This window comes from Achroia grisella, unplaced genomic scaffold, assembly GCF_030625045.1.
Source record: "Achroia grisella isolate CSIRO2021 unplaced genomic scaffold, CSIRO_AGI_Agris_v1 utg640, whole genome shotgun sequence".
Classification (NCBI taxonomy): domain Eukaryota; kingdom Metazoa; phylum Arthropoda; class Insecta; order Lepidoptera; family Pyralidae; genus Achroia; species Achroia grisella.
Genome location: NW_026712977.1, coordinates 1,736,155 through 1,757,739, shown reverse-complemented (window position 1 = coordinate 1,757,739; position 21,585 = coordinate 1,736,155). Strand labels below are relative to the sequence as shown.

The 21,585-nt window shown below is 32.1% G+C and overlaps 1 protein-coding gene across 6 annotated transcripts; it reads left to right on the top strand.

Moving 5' to 3' along the window:
- Positions 1-2,003: 2,003 nt before the first annotated feature.
- On the top strand, positions 2,004-21,341 carry LOC131849338 (cold shock domain-containing protein E1). Of its 6 annotated transcripts, none has more exons than XM_059199385.1 (18): positions 2,004-2,085; positions 2,422-2,554; positions 2,773-2,910; positions 2,991-3,220; positions 3,892-4,071; positions 4,493-4,689; positions 4,767-4,974; positions 5,307-5,495; positions 6,816-6,967; positions 9,431-9,563; positions 10,100-10,294; positions 11,323-11,448; positions 11,819-12,003; positions 15,225-15,439; positions 15,834-16,028; positions 16,693-16,864; positions 17,399-17,550; positions 18,418-21,341. In XM_059199385.1, exons 3-18 carry the CDS (start codon positions 2,793-2,795, stop codon positions 18,432-18,434), a joined length of 2,664 nt encoding a protein of 887 aa, XP_059055368.1. In that variant the 5' UTR covers positions 2,004-2,085; positions 2,422-2,554; positions 2,773-2,792; the 3' UTR covers positions 18,435-21,341. The 6 variants fall into 6 exon arrangements, with proteins under 6 accessions (XP_059055368.1, XP_059055367.1, XP_059055369.1 ...); XM_059199384.1 differs by having other exon boundaries at positions 2,422-2,565; XM_059199386.1 differs by having other exon boundaries at positions 2,422-2,910; positions 17,402-17,550.
- The last annotated feature ends 244 nt before the right edge of the window (positions 21,342-21,585 follow it).

Below are 21,585 nucleotides of genomic sequence, written 5' to 3'. Positions count from 1 at the left end.
AATGGTTGGACCGATTTTGACGGGACTTTTTTGGCAGGTAGCTAATGTAATAAGGAGTAACTTAGGTTACTTTTATATTAGAAAACAAAAAATATTTTAGAAAAATAAAGTTAAATTTCACGCGGACGAAGACGCGGGTAAACTGATAACATATAAAATATTCTTTACCAACAAATTTAATTATAAAGATAATCTGTTAGTGATGTTTAACGTCTCTATAGATCAATAGCAATGTAATAAAGAAATCCTTCTCTCTGCTTAGTAAATTAACAATTTATCGGGCTTTTCAAATTTGGAAATCTCTTCGAGTCTGACCTACGACAATTTGAAAATCTTCTCTGTAACTAACGGCTTCTTCTACTGAACTATCAAAAAGTAAAATATAATTGAAGGCAATAGAACAAGGTAGGTACTTAGGCCGAGATTTGAACATCGTTCTTTATTCGTAATCGTAATTGTGCGTATGTATCAGAAAGTCACCCCTACTTGGATTGGTGCGAATGCTACAATAGGTATATTTTATGGTGTTTTCTATTTTGACTTTATATCCTATATTAATTCTGATAGCTATTTTTTATAGTTCATTGCATTACGTTTTCTCTTAGTGCCAGTGTTCTTTAACCAGTTTACCAGTTCATAGGGTCCTTCTTAACAATTGCTATAATTGCGACGGAAGGGGCTTTGTTAGTATATATAAAAGAAAAATTAATTATGACCTTAATAATTAATTTTATTATCAACTTATAATATCATTACACAACTTATCTTTACATAGTAGTAGATATAAAACAAAGTCATCTCAGAAGTCTGTTCGCTTATATCTTTGAAAATATGCAAAGGAGTGTAATGCAGTTTTCAGCAAAATATAGTGTGATTCAAGACGAAGGTTTATATGTATAATATATGCGTGTTATATGTATAGTACCTATAAAACAAGCCGAGAAACTCAAATATTTGTAACGCATACGAAGCTGGGAAGGGTCACTAGTGTCATATGAAAGTTTAATATTCACTGTAAATTAAGCAAAAGTTTATCTTAAAATGGTATAGGTACTTTTTATACGAAAGGTACATAAGATTGGAAGCGGTTTTATGCGGAATTAATAACGAATAAAAAAAATTAAAAAGTAATTCGTATTATAAAAATTTATATATTTTTAAAATACGAAATACTTTATTATTTTTTTAATTAGTTTTAGTTAATAACAGAATATTACACCTCTAGCTATTCCATATTAAATCGTGTCTGCTGTTTATACCCTATTCATAATATCTACTGCATAGCTATAAAATGCCAATTTACTATTAGTACGTCGTCAAGAATCCTCGAAATCGAAATAATTGTTACTTAGCAGAATATTCATCATATTCTACTAAGTAACTATTATTTTTAAGATGCCAACACTGTTCCGAAGTGACAGATTGGCGGAAAGGGAGTTTCCAGGGCCGTAAAACTACAAGAAAAAGAAGTGACAGCTGCTGACAATGACATTTTCGTATAAACTCGATAATTGATGACATTTTGCAAGTGAATGTTGCCATTTTCCTTTTTCTTAATTCATTCACATGTTCAATTGAATTCATTTACCTATATTATCTAGGAAAATACGCTTTGTATTCCTCTTATTAATCGCGGTATAAGTTATGAAAATAAAATATAAGAATTCTCTTTTAATAGATAGTACTAGTTAAATTTCGTTCAAATTATTTAACACTAAATTTCGAAGTTAAAATCATACTGACCAAGTTTTTTATTATATTACTTTTGCAATATTTAGAGCAATGAATTTCAGCTATTTTATATTAACTCTACTTCTATTTAATAAATAGTAAAACCTCTTTTTACCGGCCGCAACTACAAAAACACCAGTCACATTTTTATTGTCGCTTTATATTTAGTTAAAAAAAAGCACAAAATTTTAGAAATTTTAATATATATTTATATCTGGGTTGTTGCAATATATAATTCATGACTGTTAATAAATATTTGAAACTCGTCGAATTTTACATTTTGTATGGCCTGATCAAAATGATAAAGTTGACATTCAATATGGCGGTATGTCGTCAGTGCTATGCTGTGTCGTGGTGAGAATTAATAATTTCGTCGTTTTGTACTCATTTGCTTCAAAATATACATGATTTATTTCGGTCAAAATTAGTAACCAGTGTATAGTATCGTATGTGATATGATATTTGCCTTATTTGAAGTATCTTTTGAACAGACCCCCATCGCTCGGCGTTATAATTTCACAGATCGCACGGTTGGGGCGGCCGATGTCTACCTAGATAGCAATAATAAAATGTAGAACAATAATTCGACGCGATGCTTTGTTGAAATCCGCAGTGATTGTAACTATTTTGTATTGATTTGAAATCGTCTTAACGCTATTAGTCTTGTAATAATCGAAATCTCTATTGCAGCTTATGAATATCGGCATTATCTGGTAGAATAGATAGTAACAAAATAATTCATTTACCTACCTCCACCACCGACCGGTCTAATGTTCTCCAGAGCTACGACTCAGCAAGCATTGAAGACATCTGAGGATCTAGTGTAACATTTATGTAGTTTTATTTTCAACAATCTTAGTTTTGGTGTTAAATTGTGATCTTTACGTTATAGACTCAACCGTGTTCTCGAGAACACAAAGACTAACAAAAAATGTGATTTGATTTATAAAATATTAATTTGATACTTTTAATAGAAACATTGACACCACACATTTTTCTGTGATATATATTTATTACTGCAATATTTGACCTATATAAAAGGAAGAAGAAATCAAGGGATAATGTCCAGTAGTTCTCAGTGGAAAATGTTCCAGCCGCCAGATTCACACTCATCACCTTTGCAAGATATAATTGACCTTCAGCACCCCAACATGCAGGCCAAACAATCATACCGCAACGGTAACTATACCTGACTATTACTTAGTAGCATAGACACATGTGTTTGTAATTATCACTAATTTGGTATGCTTTGTTAAAAGGTACTTACAGCAGTGAGTACCCCAGTTCTCCGAGGGATAATTTCAATAATGTTAATAAGTCGGGTGGAGGTAATCGCTTTTCAATGAACAATTACAATATGGATGGGTGCCCTATGGGAGATTCTGCCGGTGTATACTCCTCTTCAGGTTCTACAAATAACACCTCATCCCAGTACGATTCTATGAACCATCCACCTATTAGAGAGACAGGGATTATTGAAAAATTATTGGTATGTTTTTATATATCTACTGTTACTAATTTATAACTGAGTAATGATGATTTTTTTTAAATACTAAGTATATGACATAAATAATAAATTTAATGCAGACTGTGGATATTATTATTTAAAATTAGTACCACATGTAATTGCATAATGAATATTTCAAGCAATTCTCCGGGTTATTTATTAAATTATTTATTAAATATAACCTAAAAATTTAATACATATTAATAATATTAATATAAGAACTTGATTTAAAATGCTGATAGTATCATTAGTATAAATGTAAATAATAACTATCTAATTTTATGGAATACAACAATATAATGTCTTGTAATTAAGAAGGTAACATGTGAACATGACTCAGTAATTTTTAAAACATACTATATTATTTTTTATAATGTTTACATATATTTATTATCTTTAAAAATGAAACTAATTTTAAATAACTGCAGTCTTTGTCTCTGATATAAAGAAAGTGATTGCAGAGCAGTTTTTCTGTAAAACAGGTTTTGACATACATAAATAAGTGCAAGGTTTGACTGAAGGTGATTGATCATTTGCATCATAAACATATAATACTATTTATTATATGTTTATGATTCAGATGCAGATATGAGGGATGGATTATGCATATCTCATAAACAACTATATATTACTAATTTTTTGGAACATTCTAGCACTCTTATGGATTTATACAGTGTTGTGAGAGACAGGCTCGGCTTTTCTTTCACTTTAGTCAGTTCACTGGTAACATTGAACATCTTAAAATTGGAGATCCTGTTGAATTTGAAATGACATATGATCGCCGTACTGGGAAACCCATTGCATCCAATGTTACTAAGATAGCACCTGAAGTGGTATGTTATTGCATTATTTTGAACAAAATACAAATATTATGAATAAAAAATCCTTCTTTCAATGATTTTAAATGAAAATCTTCCACAAATTACATAAACATATTTTAATTAGTAGTTTTTATTGTTACTTTCTTCCAGATAAATAATTTGTCACAAATTAGAGACTATAATAAAAGATTTTTATTATTGTTATTATTTATAAATAGTATTTGTAAAAAAATATGGTTGTACCTACTAATATTTTAATAATTAAAAAACTTGAAAATAAAAAATATAGTGAATCTACTATTCACTATATTTTTTAATTTTATGATTTAAGCAAAAGTAACTTTAAAAATATTTTTGATTATAACTATGTAATTTTTTTTAAATATAAGAGTTAGTCATATATTTCTATACATTAAAACAAATTTGTATAAAGGTACTGAGTGAGGCTCGTGTTACGGGTACTGTCACTACGGAGGTTAAAGGAGAGGGTTCTGGTGACAACACTGGCAGGATTTCATATGAGAATCGTGGGGAGTGTTTCTTCTTGCCTTACACAAAGGATGATGTCGAGGGTAATGTCACACTGCATACAGGGGATGCTGTTAGTTTTCAGATTGCTACTAATCAAAGGTAATTAAGTTTCTAATAAGGATTGATTGTAATTGACTTAGAACTTTATTACTTATTATATAATGACACTATTTCAGGGGCACGTTGGGGGCTTGCCATGTACGCTTCGAAAATCCTGTACACCCCGTTAAATACCACGGTGTTGTATGCTCCATGAAAGAGAACTTTGGGTTTATTGAAAGAGCTGATGTCGTGAAAGAGATATTCTTTCATTATTCTGAAACTAAAATTAAAGAGGAATTGGTGTTGGGTGATGATGTTGAATTCATTATACAAACAAGAAATGTGAGTAGTAGATGCCTATATTTGTATCTAACCATATTGTTTTAGTTTGTCCCAAATAATTCTACTATTTGTTATTTTATAACTTTTATTGGATCAACATGTTTTTTCGAACCTTATACTTAATATTATTTAGTGTATAATACAACATTAGGTGACATTGAATAATATTATTATACATATTGTGAAAATTTCCTACTAATTTTAAACTTAACACACAAACAGACAATTTTACTTATTCATTTTATGTTTTAATTATATGTGATATTAGTTAAAGTACTTCATTCTTGTTCTGAATTTAACTTAAAAATAATGAAATCACTGTTTTGTAACAGGGCAAGGAGGTTGCATGCCATATTACCAAAATGCCGAGTGGTTCAGTGGTGTTTGAAGATGTAAGCCCTGAGATCATGCGTGGACAAGTATTAAAGCCGTTAGAAAGAGGTAGTATGGTTCGTGTACCACAAAATGATCCACTACCGGGGAGGATTAGATACCGCGCCGCGGACCATTCTGAAGTAGAGGTATGAATAATATTTACAAAAACACAAAAAAAAAAAGGTTAATGCTTATTCGGTAAGTATTCAAGAAGTGAGTGTAAGCAAGAAATATGCCTGTTCCCGGTTTAGTTAAATGCTGCATTTGTAATAGATCAGTCCCTATAATCAGCCCTCGTTCACGGGTCTGACGAACAAACCAACCATTATTACTCGCAATCATTTTGTAGTGACCAATTTAATCTGCAGGTAGATGCAAAACTAATGGGTATATAACACGTATGAGTTACTGTATTGTTATTAAATATGTTTCGCTGCCGATGTGTCTCATGCGCGCTTCCGTTACGTGGGGTTACGCTACACAATTTTATAGGGAAGTACTCGAGTCCAGATATGATTTGATTATCATGTCACATAGGTCCATCAGACGACCGCGCGTGGCCGTTGTAACAAGTAATAAAATCAACTTTGTAAACAAGGTTATACACTATGCAATTGTGTGGCGGCGCCGAACAGTCTACCCTACATGATAGAATGATTGGGTGTAATGCGTCATGCCTCGAACGCTTCAATATCATTAACATAACGTTTGTACACATTAACTTCATACTAGGGACCTACATCGTAGAAAGATAGCAAGTTGATTCTGTTTATGCTAATAAATACTGAGATATCTAATTAATAAACATTATGTATGAAACCATGTCGAAAGTATTCGTTTATGACCAATTATTAGATTTGAATAAATGTTTATTACAATATTTTAGATGGATAGTGCAATGTGAGTTGGTATTTCACTGAAAACAACCACCAGATCGGGACTTGTATTAAGTCTGGGGTACATCAGCCACACCTATTGAAGCTGCCAAACGGCTTACTTTGTCAAGTATGCTTCAGTGGAAGGTTGGAGTTGTAAAATTACAGGGTATAGAGGCATAACATGTTACTCTTTCGTAATGGCAATACATGTTATAATGCGATATTTTTTTTCAAACTACTCTGTGCTGGTGGCCTTTACAGCTTCACTGCACGATAGGGGGCGAGTGCAGATGACATTCCAAACGGATGAAGACCAACTTCCACCTGTAGGATACGACTTTAGTTTGAGGGCATCACTAGCGATTCGAATATGAATTCGGCTCAGGCTGTCAAAATTCGTTCCCTGTTTGAATTGGACGGTGGTCGATCAGAGGGGAGTTAGTTTATGATGATGTGATGGTACATGGTATTGTTTATATATAGGAGATGGTTGCTTACCGTCAGGTTGTCCGCCTGCTTGTTTGTCATCTATAAAATACATATAAAAAGAGGAAATATATTATAATAATAATAATATTGTTCACAAAGGTACCGTTTGGCGATAAAGACCAGTGCGGCGAGTTCACTCTGCGTCACGGTGATTGGGTGCAATTCCAAGTAGCTACAGATAGACGGGACCAGTTGAAGCGAGCTACAAATATTTCATTGCTCGATGAATCTTTTAATGTTTCCGGAGAACGGTAAGTTTATAACTACCATGCATGGTACCGCTACAAATCTAATCTGTTGTTTTTTTACGTTTGTTAATATAATTGTGCATTGGTCTGCGATAATAGCATACGATGAACATTGCTATCAATAAGGCCATTTATACCGTTCCGACTGTTAGCCCAGACGCGGTTGGCAGTTGTCGATTTAACGCGCCAGTCGACACACTCACATTTCGCACACTTTATTTGCCGCCTCGAGAGTAAATTTTTAGTTTGTTATCGGAGTTTCCTTCACACCATAGAGTCAGTCAGAAATATGAATTCACTCACAAAGTTTTTTTGTGTCGTCCTGATTTGAACTGTAGTCCTCTTGGGCTAATTTAGAGCAGTAAACTAGGCCACGGGTTATCAACGGAGCCTGTAGTTTCCATTGTTAACAATACCTCACGCCTTCATAATCTGTGTGATTAAATTTCCAAAAATATGTATTACAAAAAGTTTTCATCCGCTATTTCACTCCTAGATTAATTATTATTTAAAGATATCCGTCCTCGTCGTATCATCGTAACATTACGTTAATTATTCAGCCGGTTAGACCGTCAAAGCAAATAATTTCTTTCTTAAAACCATTCAAGTAATGAAAGGTTTTAAATTTCTTCACCACATTTACACAAGTGTACCTGTTTAAATCATTCCTGTTTCTTATTATTAAACTTTCCCGTTTGGTGCACATTATTAATATAGTGAAACAGGTTTTAGCACAAATAATTGTATGGTAAATAAACAAATAGTAAATACCCTTCTTTACCATAGAATCATTGGTGTTAAAACCAGTTTGACTGTATTGTTAATGCATTTCTGTATCATTTTGATTCGACTGCATTCAGTCGGTGCGGGCCTGCAATGATGGTACTACGGAAGTCGCCGTCCGTACCATTGATAACGTACACTGAACATTATTTGTGTGTCACTTTACGAGTGTCACATCTTTTATATTCTTTTGTATTCAACACTGTACCGTACATGTATAATAAATCATTGTTATATGTACATCTGTCTATACGAATACTATAAAGTGATTAAGTTGTTTGTGAGGTTGGATTTTCGGGGTGAATTCCGGTACTATCAATAATATTTTGAACCTATATAGTATTGGATTTATCGAGGAAAGGTGTAGGGTATGTAATATCATGCTCCAACCAATAGCGGCAGAGTTGCTATAAAAATATTATTCAACAATGTTGATAAAAAAACTGTTCAACGGGAGAAATGTAACGCAGTTCATTTATAATTTTATTAATAAAAACTACATTTATTGATACTGCCACTGACTAATAGGAATCGTAACTGATATTATAAATGAGAAAGTGAGTTTGTTAGTTACGGCTTACACGCCTAAAACCCCTTAATAGTTGTCATAAAATTAGTTTAGGTGGTTTTGTGACCACTCATTCAATCTTTATATTTTTATTGAAAGGGTAGGCTAATCATTGTCCTAAACTTTTTATTACCTCGTCTGATTTGAATTACAGAAAAATTCTCTGAAATATGAAATCGATAAATTCAACAATAACACATAAATTCGGAATATCTTGAATCAACTTTAATATCATCAAAGATCAAAGATTGTATGGATACGAACTGTGAAATTCAATTGATTTATTCCTACCAACTGTGCTATTGAGCACTGCGCCTGAATGATTTGTCAGTGACACACTTTGAATGCCAATTGATGGTCTCGTTGACAATTCGCGAGTAAATCAAATCATTGTGAGGTTGAACATAAGTAACTAATCATATTTACTGATTCTTATTAAATCTAAAGCGACATGGCCTCGTTTACCACCCGGCTTCTCTAACTCAATGGTATTCTGTTCGAATCTTTTGTATATACTACTCTGATGTGACCAAGAGTATATTATATTTACTGCTGTGTGTCCACTGAATATCTTCATCAAAGCACCTATCCTGCTACGTTGTCAAATGTACTAATAGATGATAGGGAAAAAATATTTGTGCAAAGAATAAAAACAAAATATGAATATGGATATGTTATGCATTTATGCGATAGAGAAAAAAAATCTCTCACATAAATACATAAATGATTAAAATATCTTACTTGTAATGGCAAGCTGGAAAATAGAAACAGAAAATTGACAATTAATGGAAAATTTATAATAATCGTAACATAATGATAGGAAATTTTGTCAGTAAAAATAAATGAAATAAACAATTTAAATCAATAGGAGACCATCAGTCTGAATATGAATAAAGGCTTTTTTAATTTCTATTTCATATACTTATCTAAATGTGGGAATGTTAAGCGTTTGTATTGACAGTTGTTGCTACTGATATGGAATCGTAGATAAATGACCCATTAAACCAATTTCTTTATTGACTACAATTATGCTACAATAAGAAACTATGAGTGTAATTCTTAATAATGAGTGTAATGTGTGAGTGTACTATGGAAATCTTTGTATGACATTACAGAAGGGAGCAAGGCATTGTGTGTTCACTAAGAGATGGTTTCGGGTTCATTCGTTGTGTTGACAGGGAACAGAATATGTTCTTTCATTTTGCTGAAGTTCTGCGCATGGGACACAAACTTAGCGTTGGTGATGAGGTAAGGTATTATATTTTCTATCAACGCGGGAGTTCTATGAATATCGTTATTACGACAGTACCTATATCACCATATATATAATAAAGATAAAAAAATATACTTCTATCTCGATAAAATTATTTATAGAATGAAATACAATAATTATATAAACAATCAATAATTTAATACTTAAAGATAATTCAACTTTAAGATTTGGACGCTTGATTTAAATATATTTTATACGGGATATGTTTTAATAACATCATATATGTATTGAATTTAAAATTATTATTATAGTTACGACATACAAAAACCAATTTAATAAACGTACCTATGTTTTCGTTAACATAGTACATAGTATATCGTACATAGTTATAAAATATATATGGTGTTTTACACATATTAAAGATATTTACCACGATAATATTATATTACATTGACAGGCGGTCGAACTATCAGCAGCGTCAAAATATAAGGAGCTCATACATAATATTATCATAATGTATAAGTTAAGTTAAGTTTGATATAGTATTTACAGTGTTGGAAATTAATTATAGGTGGAATTTACCGTGGATCCAGTGGCTACGTTCTCCAATATGAGTAATACTCGTCAGTCCGGAATACGTATCAAGCATCTACCGGCTGGTACAGTTCAGTTCGAGACGCTGGTTGAGCGCAATGTCCGCGGTGTGGTCACCAAAGAGGCACAGGTCTTCAACTCTATGTCTAGCCCCTCAAGGGGCTCACCATCTGTAAGTTAATTGTCTAATGCTAACATTAGAATATGTATTTATTTTATCTAAATGTAACTATTCAGTTGATTGTTTGTCAGAATGGCATCAAGTGTATGGTACCAAGATTTTTGTTTATAAACATTATTGTATAGCAGAAAAAAATGCATATATATTTTCTTTATAAATTTATTAATATACTGCGTATGCCATAGAAAAATATACTTAGTAGTAACAGTTAAATACAGGTTATGATAACGCGATGTCAGTGATCCTGTTCGTGTATGTAGGCGACATTTATCACTTATGATATTAGTGGTACGTCAGCTTGTTTCCAGTTACATAAACGAAAAAACATGTAATTATTTTAATGCAAGCACGTAAATAGTAATTTCTTTATAAACCTGTCGTCACACCTGTCGTATTGTAGACTTTAGATTTAACTGAGAAGAAATAGATAACAATTTACTGTGGCTCTTTTATAACAAACATACATATTTTGCAACTTTAAAATTACAAACAGCGTAATACCAAGATGAAGCCATGTAAATAAATTATGACTAAGTCATAATTTATTAGTAATTCACTCGCTACTAATTTCTAAAATTATACCCGGCTACAATAATTTTAAATTCACTTTGCCGTGCAATGTGAACAATGACATATGTGGCACAGACAGAGACACTATGTAGTATATAAAATCAATACGTAATTTTCATTTTTAATTATTATCTTTGAATGTTAGGCGATTTCAATAAGTTATTTTATTTTTTGTTTATTATATAACTACCACAACACCGAAAACATCTGCATCAGGCATTTTGTGGTACCCCTCTTTGTTGTTCTTCCTAAAGACTTCTGTGTCATGCCTCAGAACTCTAATTACAGTAAATGTAAGATATGATAATTTCACATTTTACATTTCAACTTAAAAATATTACTTATACTGAAATACTTTTTTGCTGCCTTTTACTAATTGATAGTACTCATGTTATGCTCTGTTGAATATTTACATAGAAAATTGTATTAATGTTTTTTATGTTATACAGGATTATAATGGTACTATCTCATGCCAAATTAATGGATCGAAGAAATCGGCATCTTTCATGGCTAAAAAATGTGAAGGTAAAGTCGTGCCGCGTGTTGGTGATAAAGTGCTTTGTGACGTTTATCAGGTATGTTATGAAACATTAGTCCATATTAATACTATAAATGAAAAAGTGTGCCTGTTGGTTACCTTCTCATTAGAATCATAAGTAAACGGCTGAACGCATCTTAAGTAAATTTGACATGAAAATCGATTGTATTATGAGGAAGAACAACTTTTATATTGAAAAATAATACGAGTGGGTGGAACAGGAAATTTAAACAGAGAGACGAATTTTAATATAATGTCTTGTACATGTAGAACTAACTCATATATAAACTAACTCTTTCATTTATTACAGTTTGTTATTTTTCAATTACCTGTCTTTGTTAAGAATGATGTAACACTATGTTTATATACAGCATATAAATATATAAATTATTTTATATCAATGACAGGTCAAGAGAACAAAAGCGTTTACAGCTATGTCAATCGTAGTTCAGCTTTACTCAAGCAATGGGAACTCCGGTAATAATGTGGGGACATCGCGCCCGCTCTTGCAAGGCTTCATTGCCGCTCTGAAGGACGGATTCGGCTTCATCGAAACAGCAGATCACACCAAGGAAGTCTTCTTTCACTTTAGGTGGGTATCAATACTTAAAACTCCTTTGTATGTACCTAAAATATATAAATGTAATATTTTTTTGTTTAATAATGCATTACAGGGATTTGTATATCGTACTTAAATCATATGTAAATTGTGTTGGTGTGTACTGAAATATGAAACTATATTTATATATTAATATGGCAAATAAAGACTATCCCTTTTTACGAAAATTGCGATGACGGAGGAGTATAAAATCTCGCACACTTACAGTTTCTTTATATAGAGGAATGCAGACTACTAATATTTTTTTAATTATCCATGAAAAATACATTATCTATAAAAAACATCACACACCCTACCATTTATTTGACACACACATAAAAGTATTATATTCGCGATGTTTTATATATGGCTTCATTATATAACTGCTATTTTTTACTTGAATAGAGTTATAAATTTTATGCTATCAAGATTGCTGTTCATTTGCTGTTAATTTATATTAATATATATGTTATGATAAAAAAAATAGCCACCAATTATTGTTCCCTATCAATACCCCGTACCCCGTACCCCGTACTGCTATCAATGTGTTTCATTATAATTATTACATATAATCATTAATGCCAAATGCCAAATAGTATACTATATTGTGCTTTGTAAAGTTATAAATAGCATTAAGCTGATTATTGGGTTACCTGAATATATATTATATTTTCTTTTACCTATATTTGTCCGCTAATAGCAATTTGACAAATATAGGTAGAAAAAATAATTGAATATAGGCGGATTTTAAACAACTAAAGTATGTTTTAATTTACTGTAAATTAAATGTTTCTTTAAATAAAATTATATTCCCATATCAAGTTTGATTGTGGATTTTCATAAATACGTTAAATATATCAGTTGTCATAATTTCAGGTTCTAATCCCTAGTTTAGGCTGTGCGTTTATTAATTATGTAGTAAGGACAAACTATTATAAATGTATATATAAAATATTTTGCCCTTACTGATTATGATAATTACTATTTTATAACATTTTTTAGTAATTAAACCGCTTTGCGTCGATAAATAATACTTTTTAGAATCGTTTTTTATCCTTTAACCAAGATGAAGAAATAATTTTAGACCTTCTACCGACATTATTGTCTACATTTATATTTTCTCAGTATTATGTAGTAGTATAGTATAAATTAACGTTTTGCAGTGTATTTTTATGTGCTTTTTGTGATTTAATGTTGATTTTTTATATATATATTTATTTTATATCTGCGATTTTGTACCCTTATATATTTTTTTGTAAATCAATCAAAATAACGTAACGAATTTTAAGTGTAGCTTGCTACAGTACGTTAAAACCGCACACAAATTATTTAATCATGCACAGATGAACGGACGAATATTGAAAACTTATTCTTTTGGGTTGAAAGATATTAATAAAGTTACCCAATAAAAAATATTAAAAATAAATACCCAATAATAGTTAACTTACATCTTTCTACAGTACAGACAGCGATCAGTTATATATATGTATATCACTGTGTAGTATAATACTGCATTTTGTCGACATCACATGCAACATTGCATTTCTATTTTTGTAAGCTTAGTTTTGTTCTATTTTTTAGTATTAGTATTGTTATTTTGCGTCTGTTGTTAATTTTTTATCTATTTATATAACTCTACTTGCTTTTGTTCTGTATATTTCACTAGTCCCAGTTATAGCGTAGATCTTTGTTTCTACTAGAGTGTAGCGAAGTTAATGTTAACATGTAGTATGGTAAGGCAAACTTGGGCAAAACTATACATTAACTTATTATTTTACAAGCTGTGCCTACGGTTTCGCCTGCGTTAAATTTCAATATACAAATTTAAACAAAAAATATAGCCTGTATGTTATTCTGATGCATAAGCTATATTACTGAAGTATCAATGAAATCCGTTCAGTTGATTTTGCTTGAAAGAGTAACAAAGATCCATACTTACAAACTTTAGTGTATATTATATTATGAAGGTAATAGTTAGTATTAAATTTTACTAAATGCGAAAGATGAATATTTGTCTAATTTCTAATTTCAAAGTATAAAATAAATGAATGCTTATGAATATGCTAATAAATTTAATAAAGTATGCATAATCATATGCTATAATATTCCTATCGCTAAACGCACAGTTTTTTAAATTATTACATATTTGCAGAGGCTGCGAGTTTGTACCCGTGATAATCAGAATAATAATAGTTTAACTTTTTGTTCGTAAAGCGATTGGTTTAAAATAGACTTTAAAACTTAAGTGATGATTAGCAAGAAAACCGCACCTAAAACAGTTAAGCCGTTTCTAAGTTTAGCGCGTTCTTACACGCAGACGAAAGTCTAAAATTTTGTTGGCTTCTATTATGTTTATAAAACCCAATAATAGTTTTTCTCATATGTTATTTGTATAGCTATCAGTTGATATTTATCTGTATATTTGATGTCTTAGCTTTTACCACCAGTACTATGTTATATTTTTATTTTTATGTTATAAGTATTTTGGCTGTTGAATTATTTGTAGAAGATATATATTTTACCATATCTTACTTCATTCCCATGTCCCTTACATCTTTAAGATTTGAATGGTATGGGTCTGAGTTATAAATTTAATAGATTGGTGAACTGCGAGTTCTAAATTCCTTGTTATGCACCACAAAATTATTGTGAATTCTCAAAACAGCTAATTGGACATAGCCTCAGCATAAAGAATAAACGTGCCATCATTCTATAAGAAAAAAAATCAGATCTGAATCTTCAATCTTGGTCTATATTTGCAATGGTTTTTCTTTCTTTATCATTATTGTATGTTTTCAAGTATGATTACATTAGGTAGTTGTAATAAATGATAATAATTATAAATATAGTTTCTGTAGTTACCCGAGAACGGGCAATATTTGTTCGAAATTTTCATTTAATATTAGACATAGACTTATATAATTAAAAGGATAAAAAACTCACTTTAAAAAAAATCTGTTGAGTTTCTTGCTATGTAAATTGCTAAATTGAATCTATATACTAAACTGGACTCTTTTATATGAATAAAATATTAATTCATTTACATTAATAAATTATTTTGAAATTAACGAATTAAATTCTCTATCAATTATTATAAATATTTATAATAATTGATTTCAGTATTATAAATCTTACACCTAATTGATAATTCTGATGACCTATAGTTCGAAAATGACGAAACAAGCTAAGATTTTTTTTATTATATTCCATTCCAGCAATCTAAATGGCAATCCTGATGATCTCGATCTCGGCGGCGAAGTGGAGTACTACGTAGGACGTGCTGGTTCGGGGAGCGGGTGCGCAAGTGCCGAAATGGTTCGCGTGTTGCCCAAGGGCACCGTACATCTCGCCCAACCCCTAGAGCCGATTCTCAACGGCACTGTGACCAGAACCCTTCGAGCTCTTAATCCTGACCAAGCGCATTATTCCGGTGAGTTCTTTTAACATGTGTACATTAATTTTGCTAGGGTAATGTTTGAATATAGTTATCTGCATATGTATTTCTATCCTCCAGTTATTTGTGCCAATCAATTTTTGCTTTGTAACTTTAGGATAAATAGATAATAAAGCTTTATTTTGCCAAATTTAGAATATTTACATTCACTGTCCTGCACTGTACTGAAGTGAATAACATACATTCGCTACATATTATTATGTCAAATAGACAAAACACGGTATGCCTATGACGTGACAAATTCACCAGGAATTTATCACGATGGTGATTAGGGGGGATCTGCACTCAGGTCAACCTGACATGGTACACGCCCCCTCCTCCCTCCCCGATCTAGTATACTCAAATAAAACAAAGGTATTTGGTTTCACAGGTATAATTCAACAGGATCTACAGGGACAGGATAGAGAACGGGTGTCGTACGAATTCGGTATTATGGGTCTAGCATGCAAGCGCGAGATACTGCAAGTAGGCGATCCGGTCACTTTCCAAGCAGACTTGCAGGGAAGGGCCACCAATATTGTGCCAATAAGGAAGAAGCGCCGCGCAACTGTGGACGCCATTAAAGGTGATTTATTTATAACTTTTAAATAATTAAAACACATTAAAAACAGTTGTTTACATTTTATTTTACATTGTGTCACTAACTACTTACTAAAATTCTAAACGATCTATCAGGTATGGATTGTGACCTTCAGCTGCTTCATAAGTCCTCCGCATGTTTGAAGCGATCTCTACACTCTCCCCATTGTTTATTCAGTAACGCTTCAAAGAAAAACGTTGACGTTATTGTGTGGAAATTAGCAACAAAAAATGGGAGCTCACTAGATGGACCATCATCTGCTTCTTCCTTATACCATTTATTTGGGGACGGCGTAATATGGTTTTCCTTCCATTCATCCCTATTCGCAGTTATCTCGTTATTTTCTCCCATGGACAAATATATTAAAAAATGATATTGAATTATTGTGTCAAACTAATTTGGTTATACTTTAACTTTTTTTTAAATATAGACCTACCTACAAGTAAGCCCACCTAATTTTATTTCTCGCCAACGCTAGGATAACTCGAGCCTGGTGTCAACAATGTAATTAAGTAATTAATAAATATTTTATACGGTATATTGTGGCGAAATTATTTAGGTAGTCAATTAGAGCAACCAACTTAAAAGCTTTAATGTAGTGTACATGCCGTGCCCTGTTTGTTTATTTTGAATAATTACCGATTCACAGGCTTATTCGGATTCCTGAACGTCGAGTCGGAGGAAAATCGTCGTCTGTTCTTCCATATGTCGGAGGTTCGCGGAAACTCGGGTGAACTCCAGCCCGGTGACACAGTCGAGTTCGTCATGCTCACCAACCCCAGGAACGGAAAGTCGTCAGCTTGCAATGTGGTGAAAATTAGGTTAGTAAAAACGAATGTCCCTTTAACGGTTGAAGGGACTTTACACACTATTGAAGTAAAAGCAGTTATATGCTTGGGAACCGATTTTTTTTACTGATTTTATAACGATACAAATGAGCTCAAGGTAAGCTATTGCCGCCCATGAGCACCTGCAAAACCAGGGAAATTCCAAGTGCGTTGCCGGCCTATTAAGAAGGAATAAGCTTTTGAAGGTTTCAATATTATATTGGTTTGGAAATGCCATTGCTGGACTTACAACTAAAGAAGAAATTTATATTTTCTTAACAGATTCTTTTCGTTATTAACGACGTTGTAACATCTTATGTTACAACGTCGTTAATAACGAAATTATGTAACATGTTTTCACTATTCTAAGATTCTCGAATTTTTACGCGTACTTTATTTAAAATGTTTTTACTTTGTTTATACAAATGAAATTCCCCTGCCGTTCATGGGCGACAGTAATCATTTACCGTAAGGTGAACCTCAAAATCGTTTGTCCCCTGTGCTATAATAAAAAATATACATTGTCAGCAGCAAGGTTCCACGTGAAAGACCTGAGCGACTGTTGGCCCGGCTGCGGACCGCGTCGCAGGAGGAATCTGCTGGTCCGCGCGTCGTAGTCATCCGAACGCCTCGCGGACCCGACGGCAGTCGCGGATTTCGTCCTCGTCGGCCCATTGCTGGTACGAAAATTTTATTCCTTTCAAATTAAATAAAAAATCATTTATACTTGTAGGACATTCAATTTTTTTATATTCTCCCTAGATATCAACATTGCCTACTAAATACCTGAAATAAATTAAAATAGAAAATCTTAGCATCCGACAGCTTGTTTCGGATTAATAATAAATAATTCAGATTTCAAAATCAAAATCAAAAATTATTTATTCATGTACTTAGGACATTTTAGCCCCTTATGAACATAATTTTATATATTAATATTTTCCCTACCGTCCAGTCAGTATAAAGATTCAATTGAGAAGAAATGGCAAGAAATTTAATTTCTTTTTTTTTTCAAAGAAACTTTATTTACATATGAATAGCAGCCTTTACTTGTACCCTCTTTCACGCGCAAATAGACTAACGCGCTGTGTGATAACGCAGAAAAAATGTGCATGTAAATGTAGACAACGAGAACGAGAAAGATCGCGATACGCCGATCAGCGCATGCCCGCATCGATCAATCGGGCGTGCTTTACCGCCCTTTTATAATAATTAATCAATATTGTAAAATGGCGTACATTTGTCTATGGACCAAAGACTATAATATAATTCTTTGTGTTAATAATATTATAAACGCGAAAGTTTGTAAGTATAGATGTTTGTTACTCTTTCACGCAAAAACTACTGAACGGATTTTGATGAAACTTTACACCAATATAGGATATTATTTATTTAGTACTAAAGTCTAGGTGTTTTGTCCTTTACCTACTTTATAATGAAAATTGCTTTTTATTAAGCTTATATACACTTATCATGATCTTTAATGTAAAAAGTACCAGAATACAAGAGAATCAGTTGATATAATATAATTTAACGTTATATTCCAGATCTGTTAGCCGAGTGAGACCAGTTACGCTAATAATACCAAGGCCTCAACACTCTACAGCTATGTAGGTAACATCATAATGGTTTGATTTTCAAATTATTTCATTGTATTCATGTGAGACTGATTATCAATTTCTCTAGCCAGCATTTAAAATCGATTTGTTTTAATTACACAAGGGCAGATAACTGGTAATAAGTTGTTATCTGTCCATTCATAAAATAATTGTATGTCACCGAGTTTAGGCTTTTATTGAAACTTATAACATATCAAGGTAATCAAACCGATTTATGTTGCGTATGCAAGTATAGTGCATTAATGAAATTGTTCTAAATAAGAGGTTCTTTTTCGCGTATACACATTGTTCAAAATTCCGTTTGTACCATTCCTGAGTATTTTATTATGGTTTGCCAAGTTCAATTGCATTGTACGGATGACGACACATAACATATGAAGTGTTGTATCTTCGGTGAACAACATTAACACTTCGCTTCACCCGAACTCGTGTAAATATTTGTATAACTTAGTTGTAATCGTTTGAATTGTGGTTGCATGTGATGCGGTGGGCTTGTTCAGTGGTCGCCAGTGCTGTAACTACAGACCATTGCATGTATACAGATAGTAAACTTGAGCGCTAGCTCTATCTAGAAAGAGGTATTAGTGAAATGGAAACAGGAACTCTATGAAAAATATTGTGAACATCACTATAAGTATAGACAGGGTGATGTAAAATGTGTTGTTTATATTTGTGTTCCTACGTAATGGGTAACTGACAACGGTTGGTTAAAAGATTTACTCTGTATACATATAATACTCTGTATATTGCATTGCCTGTGCGACTGTGCTCCGTGTAATACGTATCTACAAAACATTTGTTGCTATTTTTTGTTACGTTTAGTCGATCTCTTTATGCGGAACATTCTGTGATTTATGAAAATTATACGTGTGCAATAAAAATGTATAACAATGATATAAATATAGTCCGCACTGGACAACGGCTAGTCTTATAGTATTATTTTATTCAAGTCACTCCCTAACGGGCACTTCATCTGGTATGTGTCGCCAGTATTAATAATTCTGTCAATAGCTAATTTTGTAATTACATTAACGAATAAAATTATGCCTTAGCTATTGTATAATAATCGGATACGAAGCATTTATACGATAACAAATGCGATGCACTGGATGGAACCAAAGACTGAAAAAAATATTTATTACAATAATGATATTGGGATTAGATTATTATAATTTACTGTATGTTGTGAACACTCATGTACCCACAGGAGTATTATGAATTTGGATTGGTTGTAGCACCGTCTTTATTCACTTCAATGATTACCTCTTGTCCTCAGGGACGGTACAGCTATTTGTACAAACATTTACATCGAATAAGTTTGATGACATACGTATTTGAGTTAATCGGACGCATTACAAATGTCATTAGTATTATAAAGTTTTATTTATGTAAATATTTTGTTTTATTAAGTTTGAAATCAACTTTAAGATCAATTTGATAACATAAAAATAACAATGCAGATGATCTTTAATGATAGTATTAACATGTTTGTTCACGGCAAGTTATGTATTTATACATTTAGTTTGTTGCTTTTGTGTAAAATTGGTGGCGAGTGTGATCTCTATGTGTCGTTGTTGACGAGTAATTTGACACCTAAAATAAACAAAATGCAATCAATCAATTAAAATTGTGCAAATCATACCCTCGAAATGGATTGAACCGGGAACGTTGGTTTGGTTTGAGGTAAAGTATGTAATGTAACTAGGTTCGTGGAAATTGTTTAGCCTCTGCAGCCATGACGTTCATTCCTTTTCGTCAGGAAGGAGATTCGTATGTTTTAACACTTCAGTACTGATTCAAATGGATTATACTTTTTTATTGTAAGACTAACAACAAATGACAGGTACAAATAAAAGTATTGTATACTCTGACAAATTGATTAAATCAGTATTTGTTTATCGATTCAAAGATCAACGTATCATGCGTAAGTGCTAATTTTTTCCGTTAATTGAACATTTGTGATTAATTTTTGTTATGTATTTTATTTATAGAACCCAGTTCCGGAGACATGTTCGTAGAGCCGTCAAGTGTTACATGTTGTAGTTCATTGTACATATTCTCTATGAGTTCGACATGTGTGACAGTTCCCATTTTGAGTTACGTTCAGTTTAGTTCATTTGTAACATTGTACATGAACACCCTCAGGCCGAATAAATAACAAGCGCTAAAAATATTCTATAAAATAAAATCATTCTTTAATCTTCGTTTTAATTATCCATTGATTGAACACAATTACCAATTTGCAGGTGTAGGTAGTGTAGTGTATTTTAAATAAATTGACTCGCGCTTTCGTTCAATGTTCGGATTTGATAGGGTAATATGTGGTCTGTCGTATAAAACATATGTGAATTTGTTTTGCTAGACGAATTTAATTGTATAATTGTAATAAATGACATGTCTCTGGAACTATTATGATCAGTCATTTTCTTTCTTCACCTATTCGGTCATCATCGGTGGTCACATTATGAGTAAAGAACTACATTGCTGTCTAAATGAGTGTGCTTGTTTCCATTATAATTTTTTTACTTATATTAAGCTTTTAACATTTCGGCGTGTGGCACTATTGGCGTTACACGTTACTATTTTGGTGTTAAATTGTCGTTCAATACTTTGGTTTGTTTGAAATATGTAACGTGTAATTTTATTATGCTTATTGTAAAAATAGAACCCAAAGAAACGACGAGAATTTTGAACAAATGTTTTATGCTTGTACGCTTTTAAAACGACAATGTTTTATTTGCGTAATTTTTATAATATCTATGTTTATGTAACCAGACATAGTAATAGAGATAATAATCATTTAATTGATGTTGTAGTGTATGAAGTCCCGGATCTTCGGGTATAGGTATTATTATATTACTAGTCTTTAACATTTATCCCCGGTGGCTGTCAGATTGTATCTGTACTGAAATCTTGGCATGCTAAATTCACATGGATCTGACACTAAACCTTTATAAAATATCCATCAGAAGTCACCATGCCTCCGAGTTTTGTATTAGTTACGAATTTGGCGAACCAGTAACAGAATGTAATAAACAAATTTTAGTGCCTAAAAGAACCTCTGGTTAAATACCAAAATGTATAAACAAAAATGTT

Coding starts and splice junctions, on each gene's coding strand:
- LOC131849338 (XM_059199385.1), top strand. CDS start 2,793: ATGTCCAGTAGTTCTCAGTGGAAAATGTTCCAGCCGCCAGATTCACAC. Junction 15,440..15,833: donor TGACCAAGCGCATTATTCCG/GTGAGTTCTTTT, acceptor TTGGTTTCACAG/GTATAATTCAACAGGATCTA. Junction 16,865..17,398: donor TGCAATGTGGTGAAAATTAG/GTTAGTAAAAAC, acceptor ATACATTGTCAG/CAGCAAGGTTCCACGTGAAA.